Source organism: Triplophysa rosa, linkage group LG10 (genome assembly GCF_024868665.1).
Source record: "Triplophysa rosa linkage group LG10, Trosa_1v2, whole genome shotgun sequence".
NCBI lineage: Eukaryota > Metazoa > Chordata > Actinopteri > Cypriniformes > Nemacheilidae > Triplophysa > Triplophysa rosa.
Genome location: NC_079899.1, coordinates 1721284 through 1731283, shown reverse-complemented (window position 1 = coordinate 1731283; position 10000 = coordinate 1721284). Strand labels below are relative to the sequence as shown.

General features: G+C 38.8%; 1 protein-coding gene across 1 annotated transcript in view; it reads left to right on the top strand.

Moving 5' to 3' along the window:
* The window catches only part of esrrb (estrogen-related receptor beta), a 50663-nt gene that overhangs the window by 18214 nt on the left and 22449 nt on the right, over positions 1-10000 (top strand). Inside the window, 1 exon segment of the mRNA XM_057343589.1 lies at positions 3999-4120. Coding sequence (XP_057199572.1) covers positions 3999-4120 — 122 coding nt within the window.

Below are 10000 nucleotides of genomic sequence, written 5' to 3'. Positions count from 1 at the left end.
GTTTAGCGCACGCTTCAGTAGTGCAGTGCACTTGACAGTGCTCTTCTTGTTTTCACTGACTGCGTGTGTGCTTGACTTCACACAAAAGTACTCAAGCCATTAATCGCATCCAGAATAAAAGTTTGTGTTTACATAATATATGTCTGTGTACTGTGCATATTCATTTTGTATTTATAAACACATACGTGTGTATGTAGATTTTTTAGGAATTATTTAGGTGTATTTATTTATGTTTACCAACAATCAAAATTTTATATGTAAACATTTATACATTTTTATATTTTTCTTAAAGGAGCAATGTGGGGTTTTTAGGAGGATCTATTAACAGAAATGCAATATAATATACCAAACTATTTCTTCAGAGGTGTATAAAGACCTTACGTAATGGAGCGTTATATTGGTATTACAAACATGCTGTTTATATCTACATACAGAGCGGCCCTACATACATTGAATTAGCCGCCATGTTTTCTACAGAAGCCCTAAACGGACAAACAACTCTACAAAGAGTGTTTCCTCTCCCTCTACCCTGCAGTACGTAGTCCGGTTGTCCCTGACTTTACAAAGGGGTGAAGAACATCTACTAACTTACTCCTAACTGCTATCTTGCTGTCACATCAAACGCCTTTAACAGCGCTGCTACTTTCTGTTAGCTAGTTTATCATAGCTTAGACCACGCAAATAATAATGCAAATGAATCAAATAAGTGAAGACTACACGAGTACATACAAGCAGCACACTGGTTTCAGATAAACAATGAGGCTCAAAACTGCTCCATCACACAGCTAATATTACAACAACAACATATCTTGGTTCTAACAAACAGAAAAATCTGTTACTTACATACTGTAACAGATATAGTACACTATAGTGTATTTACTATAGTACACTATAGTAACATTTATATATACTGTAGTGTTTTTGAACCTTACCATGACAGATATTAAAGTATTCCAGAGTATTTACTACAGTACACTATAGTAACATTTATATACTGTATACTGTAGTGTTTTTGAAATTTACCATGATAAATATTAAATTATTCCAGAGCATTTAATATAGTAACATGTAGTAACATTTATAGAGTATTTACTATAGTACACTATAGTAACATTTATATATACTGTAGTGTTTTTGAACCTTACCATGACAGATATTAAAGTATACCAGAGTATTTACTAAAGTACACTATAGTAACATTTATATATATACTGTAGTGTTTTTAATCTTACCGTGATAGATATTAAAGTATTCCAGAGTGTTTACTATAGTACACTATAGTAACATTTATACTGTAGTGTTTTTAATCTTACCGTGATAGATATTAAAGTATTCCAGAGTATTTACTAAAGTTTATCTATAGTTAACACTACAGTATACTGTAGCATACGTTAGAAATGAACAGTAGTGCATACTAAAGTATAGCCTACTAGTGTATGTGTTGGTGTGTAAATCAGAGGTCTGACCAGGGCTTGGTCAGACGGCATCAGGACCTCATGAAGTGTGTTTAATGTACTAGTGTAAGTGAATACAGTCGGCACTTCACAGGAAGATCTGTCGGGGTCATGGAATCAGGTTTGTGAAGGATATTCAGAGTAAAATAATCATTATTTATTACTCTAGTACTCTGATACACATGTCTGCAGTCTTCTGGGGTTAGTGGGCACTTTGTAATCCGAAATATATTGACATTTATAAGGACATCCGATGTCTAGATATGAGAAACTGTGTGTGTCCATCTGCTCACTGTAAAGAAAGTAAAGGCCCATTCACAATAAAAACTATGATTAAAACAAAAAAAATCAACATTTACATTTAAGAGAACAAGGGCCACACCACAATTACATTGGAATCACCTTCAGAGCGTTTTCCCCCAGTTGTTAAATGAGTTGTTGAAAATTCCAGTGCTCACGCATTTAAAATGTGAAACTGTAATACGCAAGCATGTTATTTTTTGTTGGTGTATAGGTGTATTTGTTTTATAGTTCTCACTTGACGTGAATGATCTTTCATTCTAAACACAGCGTCAGGTCGTCTCATTACAGTGCCAACAGTGCAGTTCATGACGTACGGTACACATCCCAGAATAGAAAAGTTGAGTCTTTCCTCCTCTCAGAAACACGAAGGAACAGTGTTATCTGAAAACACACAGGAACGATGTCTGATGAGAAATGTTTAGTTGCTCGAGACAACAATTGGGAAAAGAGGAAGGCAAGCAATCAGACTCTATCACATTCATTTTCACACCTTTATTTACCCCGAGCCGAAGAGATGGGCTGCATGTGCATACTGATTTGTGTAACCCAGATAAAAGGCAGAATTTCTAATTATTGAATATATCTTGGGACCCTCCGCTTGATCTGTGCAATAATGTCACGTAATTGCATAAGTTGGGAACGGGGGGATGGAAGCGTTCGCTGAAGATTACAATCCTGTCACACTTACACCATACGATGTCAAGACAGAGCCGGTATATTCACCCGACAGTTTATTGACCTGTGGATTCATAGATTTACGTCAACCGTGGATGATCTGTACCAAGTTAAACAACACAAAAACGAATAATACAGTTCACAAAATTAGATTTTGGTTTTAAATGAACACATTTGTTTAATGTGTATTTCTGAGGTAATATCTTTTCAACACACTGGAGTCTAAATGTTTATTGCTTTGTGAAACATTATTTGAACATACTAATGTCGGATTCGATTTAAAACCAGATGATTTCATTATTACTGTCTTAAACACACCAGCATGAAACAATATCGTAATATACTGTATTATTTACCACAGTAAACAGTAGCACACTGCACTATATATTGTAGTAGCCTATAGTATACTACGGTATTCTGTCTCTCTGCCTATAGAGAAACTATAGAAATGTATAACATTGTGATACATACTGCAGTATACTATGGTATTTACTATAGTAAGGTGTAAAAACACCATAGTATCTGGGAATTTTACTACAGTTTACTATGGTAAATGCTGTAGTACAGTACAGTCTTTCACAAAAACAATTGGAATCATTTCAGTGTTAAAAGTAAACACAAAATTAAACACAACTTGACTTTTTTACTTGTAACGAGCGTTTAATTCAACATTTTGCTATCACAAACACCTAAAGTGCCAAACTACGACTCAGTGTCTGTGAATCAGAAAATCTTGGCTGAATCGCTTCTAAATGAGTCCACTTAGATAACAGTCCACTGATGACCAGATGCCACAGAAGAGAGAAACGGGACTCTTTCATAGACCTTCTGAAAACTACCGTTGGGTTGTTGAACAGTGTTCAACAGATTTTTGATGTCGTTTTTTGTTTTTATCCATATCAATCTGAGAAACCTTGAATAAATTGGGCGAAGGCATAGACATTCAGTCCACACGCTGGACGCCGTCTGTCCGCTGTCACTCGGCATTAACAGCATCTCTCCGTACACGTCCTAATTGAAATGCCAGGCTGTAGTTAAATGTACGTGGACACGAGCAGAATAGTGGATTATATCAAGCGCTCTGTCCATTGTTACTCTCACAATGCGGTGAAACGGCGCTTTTATTGAGCAGGCATGAAGCTGAAGTGCTCGGCTTGAATAATGTATCAGTCTCCATGTAAATCCCGAGCGCTCGGAGAAAGTCATGCCGGTGTTCTGCCGGAGCGTTATGTAAAGCAGCTGAAAACACGCTAGCGGTTTGTGAATCAAGTTTCACGGGGCGCGATCCGATTCGGAGCCTTCTGCGCCTGCATCTGTATTTTGAGTCTCATCCGTTTTATAAGCTCATTCTGTGAAGTATCTTACGGCCAAAAGCAATTCATCAAAGGGAGTAAAAGATGATTTTGTAAATCGAGTGATTTCTCGAGCGTTCCTCTGATAACGTTGATGGATTCTGTGCTGGGCTGTTCTCATTGAGTTAGTTATTTGTGTAGAATCAGAGAAATGTTATGTGATGTGGGCTAGAAACCCACTCAACTCTTTTATCTTCTGTCTGTGTGTGATCAGGTAACATCGAGTACAGCTGTCCAGCCACCAATGAGTGTGAGATCACCAAACGAAGACGCAAGTCCTGTCAAGCGTGTCGCTTCATGAAGTGTCTTAAAGTGGGCATGTTGAAAGAAGGTGAGGTGCTCCGGTCACACACAACCATATAACACGTGACTTTACCGGTCAATATCTCATCATCTGACACTGCGTCGTCAACACTGTGAAATGTGTAAACTTACAAAGAGAATGTTGGGAAATTTATGTTTAGAAACATCATTTTGTCACGTCTTTGCTTCTTTCGAATGAGATGATTCTTTCGATCTGATCACGCAGGAAAATCGTTTTGTACGAATTCGTATTACGTGAATCATACTGGGGTTGTAAGAACATCAGATTTTCACTACACAATTACCATGGCCAAAAGAATTCACGATAACACAATATCTATTGAGCTTTCATGAAATCAAATTTAATTAAATGTTAATGAATTAGTTATATTCTGTTGTTTTTTGTTTTTTATTTGCTGTTTACATTTCTTGCTTCGTTGAATTTGTTTTATTTTTGTTCAATTTAATTATAGTTTGCTCTAAAGGCAAAATGTTAAACAGGTGTAACCCATTTGTGTTTTGATGAATTATATATAATATTATCATGACGTGTGTAATAGTAACACAATAGCAATAATCACGGTTATTTATATCATGATATAATGATATCATATTAAAATGTACAGTACAAATGACGTTGTACAAATTCATTAGAATTAGCCATTTTAAGAAATAGTTACGTATTGCCAAGACATTGCTGTGTTTTTCTTAACCAATTGGCCAACAGCTATTGCTTGTTTTAAAAAACACATCACGAAATTCTATTCCAGTTCTCGGAAATGAAGACGTGCAGTAAATGCTTTTTGCACCCAAAGTGAATATACCTTGCTTTAAGGATGTTTAGATACTTGTTTTGGCAAATGAGACAACAAACAGAGGGGTAATTTTAGGCAGTGATTTCATTACGTCATACTGTTATTTAACGCTGTAATGTTAGTTATCAGTTGTGTACAGACAGTACTACATTCATTCTGTAAATCACACCTCAGCCTTCAGCAGTGTGCGTGTGTAAATGTGTGTGTGATGATGACACAAGAGTGATGTTAAAGTCGGTGGCTGGCTGGCGTGCCAGTGGACCCGTGTCAAAGCCGTACTGGACCTGAGGGGCTGTTGGCACGACCTGCGGCCCCCCACTGCCCCCCCCCCCCGTCTCTCACAGTAACACAGCAGTAAATAATCACGGCTGTTGGGCAGAGAGACACAAATATGCTGAATAGGTCGATCCGTGCGTCTGACTAATAGAAGTGTAACAGTATTCCAACTGGAAAGGCTTCTGTCCCACGACACTCGCTCCGAGAGCTCAGCTCTCCGCGACGTATTGATCCGCTAAATGTTTTCCGAACATCTCGGCTCTCTTCCGGTGATGCTTTTTCAACATCCTGCCATCTGGGAAATCAGGGACTATTAAACACACTGACAAATCTTTCTGTTTTTCTTTCTCTTTCTTTAGTGAACTCATATTTTGTTATACAGTATATACGTACACTAATGAAGCGGGAACATGAGATCTTGGCGTTGGGTCTGTGATGGTCTGTCGTTCACCCACGATGCATCAGTCTATATGAAGCTGAATGATGTAACAGAATCTCTCAGCTGCGTGAGACACAGAATGAATCGCATTACTAGCTGATGAAAAATTAATGCAAATATGTCATCTGCAGGAATAAGAGACCAGAAAACAGAGAAGGAGAGATTGTCATATAAATGAATCACATGTGTCCAGTTTAAGTAATGGATTGAGTTGCGGTGACATCAGCGCATGCGACTGCATTACACAGCGTGTGCAGATCAATTTGTATGCATGTTTACAATATGAAAAAGGTTCTTTTCTCTTGAAAACCTTAAGCGGCTGTTTCTAATCCTCATGAGAATGAGTGTGCAGAGCTGTCACCTTCAGATGAAGCATTAATCAATAATATAGTGCCTACATGAATATACTGTTGTATTAATACTACAATAACACCTGGATACTATAAAGAAATGTACATTTAGGCATTTAGCAGACAATTTTATCCAATGCGACTTACAGTGCTTTCAAGTATGCATTTTACTAGTTTGTATTACATATAGCATTCGTACACAACCAAAGATTCGATTTTTTAAGAATGTTAAAAAAATAGTTTACATTCTTTGACATAATGACCTCAAATCATTTTTACTATTTACTATGAGTTTATAAATGTACTATTACTAAAGAAAATCGAATAATTAAGAATGAATAGACTTAACCCAAACTTTTACGTCATTTATAGTATTATATTAAATCATATTATACTATTATATTATATTGTACTTATGGATAAATATGTGTGTCCAAACTTTTAAATATTAAACACCATATTATTAAACAATGTAATAACAAGCAAAAACAATGTAAAATGTAGTAATCAGATTAAATTGAGTGTACATATTTAATAAAATACAGAGTAAATAGTAATATAATGAGAAACTTTTGTATTATTCATATATTGTATATAATATAAGATTCAGTGTATAAGTGCAATCGAATGTAGTGTAAGTAATAATCCTGTAATAATCAGTGAATAAAAGTGTAATAATAAGCAAATGAATTAAAAACGTTCATGTAAAAAAGAATATAATATAATGTAATGTTAGGTGTAAAATACTGTATGGTTTTTGAGCAGCTGATTGTTGTGAGTTCTCATTAAACATCATTCCTAACATCGCTTGAACATCGCTCGGTAACGTCCTCACCGGGTTAGTTAGCAGTCAGTTCCATGTTAACCGGCTTAACCAGTCACCATCAAAAAGAGTTCATAGATTTCTCAAGTATGCCGGCGTGACAAGGCATCTCGCCGCCCGTTCGGTGTCTTTCCTCGATGCAAGGTCACCGTCTGTCTGCTTGCTAACTCTACGTGAGCGCCACATCAATCAGCCTGTTCAAGGAGACGAGAAAACGACACACGGAGCGTCACGTCTGTCCACGTGACACCTCATTCCGTGAGCGCAGCCAATGATAGAGCAGAGCGAAGGTCACGTGAACTTTTCATTCGGATCACATCCACAAATCTGAGAAACGTGCATTTTGTTTACATGATAATAAATAAAAAATGAGAAAATGAAATAATTCGGCATAAATGAAATCATTTGCTTGCCATTATTTCTGGATTTCATGCTGGATCCTGCTGGCAGAAAATGACTTTAAACGGGAATGAGGGAAGAATGGGTTTTAAAGCAGATAATAGTTCAGGGTTTGAAGGCCGAGAGCGTTTGTATCCGTCAGATGTCCTGCAGGATCTTGGACCGGCTTCATTCCCTCAAAACAGGAAGTGATCGATTAAAAGAGTCGAATGTCAGGGACTACAGGTTTTTTCCTCTGATCAATGGAGCTGGGAACAGAGCAACGGATACTATTGAGAGAGTACACTGACGGAATCTGATCATTCCACATCTCACACATACTCCAGCTTCACAGTGACATCACAGAAATGTCATATAACATAAGCACAGAGATTCTGAATTTTTCAGATGAATTCAAGTTTGTGATTTATACTGTCGGACAAAAATACACTATTTCTTACTCACTATTGTTGTCTTGTTTTCCAATAGAAAGATCTAGAAATTCTTAAATCGAGTTGTTCAATTGGAGCAAAAAGACATTCAGAACGATTCAAATTGAAGTGAGTTTATGCCTGAAACAATGAAAAGCATCTGCTAAAGGGGTAAAAAAAGAAACGTAATAGTTTATGAATAAACTATTAATAGAATTGGTTCTTTATTGTGTATTTTGACGTTTAAGAGCGCTCTTACAGCTCATGTGCAGAATAAAGTCAAGTGTGTGTTCTTGAGGATGTGTGTAGAGTGAGTGTGTGTCCCTGGAGGTCCGCTCTGAACAGGTGAGGGGATTACAGCAGGCGTGAACATGTGTTTTCCAGCAGAAAGGACAGCTAGTTCACTTCTTTGTGAAGACCACACCTTGTAAATCATCTCAACCGGGACACTGAGCCATCATGTATCGTTTCACACAACGCCTTCAATCGAATATGAATGAAAGAATTAAACGAAATATGTGTTAATGCTACACATATTGTCAACGATTCAGTGACTGCCCAGTGCCGAGTTCTGCCACGGCAAGCACCACTCACATGATCTTTACCTATCTAGTTCACTTCAGATGGTTGTATCTCTTAAGAGAGTCACAATAAAATAATTAAAAAACGCTTTCTCTGACTCACTCATATTTGAAGTGTAAATTCAATGACAAAAAAGAAAACACTTTCAAAATTGAATTAAAGATGCATTTGATACCATTATTTATGATTATAATAGCATCATTATTTATACAAAAATTGATATTGCAATAATATCATTATTGCGATTTTTTTGCAAGAGTATTCAGGTATAGTGACAACTATACTCTTTACTAGGATTCTCATGGGCTCGGGCCCCGCCCAGGCAGGTGTGTTAGGGTGAGTTGTTGACCCCCTCGCCATTCCTGCGCCCCGGGTTCCCTTGTCGCCGCCCGTGAGGAAAAATGCCACGCGTCCGAGAGCTGCCAAAAGGAGGCTCTTTGAAATAGTGCTGACGAGGGAGGTTTTCAGAAGAGCTCGCCGGCCACCATGAAAGGCCGAGTTCGCCGTGGCCTCAGGACGCGGCCCCGTGAGTTTCCTAGCTAAAAACGGGTCGGCTTAAGCCCCCTTAGGCACTGCCAACCATTCCAGCCACGCTGACACTTTCCCCTCGCCCACATGACAGGCGCTCAGAACAGGTGAGAGCACCAAAAATACGAGTGCCTGCCAAGTCCAGTGACCCCCGATGAACTGCGCTTCTTTGCTGGAGAGGAGATGATTGTTTTGAGAAAGACCTCAGCTGGTCGCGGGCCCGAAGGGCTAATCCACGCTTAAATGCCGTCCGCCCCGGACCTAAGCCCTCTCTCTCTCTCGCCGACATGCTTGCTTTGAAGAAATGACATTGGAGATCCGATGGCTATGAAGCGCCGGCGGTCGACGCTGTCAAAAACACTGGCTTTCGTGTTTGTTGACCACTCTTGGATTTCATTGAAGACGTTCCACAGTCAGACGCTCGGTCCTCTGATGTCGTGTGTGAGAAACCAACAGAATGACTTCGATGAAAGCTGCTGTCAGTGGTTCTGATGTTGTGGTCCTGACTCTCAGGGTGGATGTCCTTTTTGTAGTGTAAAATAGGAAATATGTCAACAAGTGTTGAGTGCACTCCCAACTGTTGGGTTTGTCCATATTTTGGTCAACACATCATGTTTAAGCATGTAGTCTTAATTGGCACAACCAGTCCATCCATGTCTGCCCTCTCTCTTGCTCCGGGTTTGATGGAGACTTGAGGGAGACCTGATCGTGCCAAGGTTTAATTCCTGTCAGCGTCGGTGTAACTGCGGCTGTAATGAAAACAGGCACCCGTGTAGCTCTGGATCTTCACACTGGCTTTGTGACGCTTGACAATCGCGTGTGACGTGGATCAAACCATCCAGTGTTTCTTCATTTAAATCCCTTGCTGGGTTACACAGGTGACGAGAGCGTCAGGGAGCCGTGAAACCATATTAGCTTCATCACACCTGCTTCACAAACGGCTGAAGGTTGCCTCCAGACTGCTTGATACTGGTCTGGGTGGAAAACCAGCTCAGATCAAACTGGTCCTCATGAGCAGAGTGTTGAAGGTGTCATCGTATTAGCATTGTTGCGTCGCAGAAGAAAAGATTGCGGTTTTTATTGTCGACCTTTAGACTCGCTGTAATATTAACGTTGTTACTTCAAACAATTCAGTGCACTGTGGATACGAAATGATCTTTAAGATGTGTTTAGTCAATGCGATCTTTAGCTTAAACCAAAATCATTTGATCTCCCCCCGCCGTCTCCGATCATCAATAAAAAATATGAAAATTGTAGCCAGGAGAGATGAGATTGTACCTCGACTTAGCAA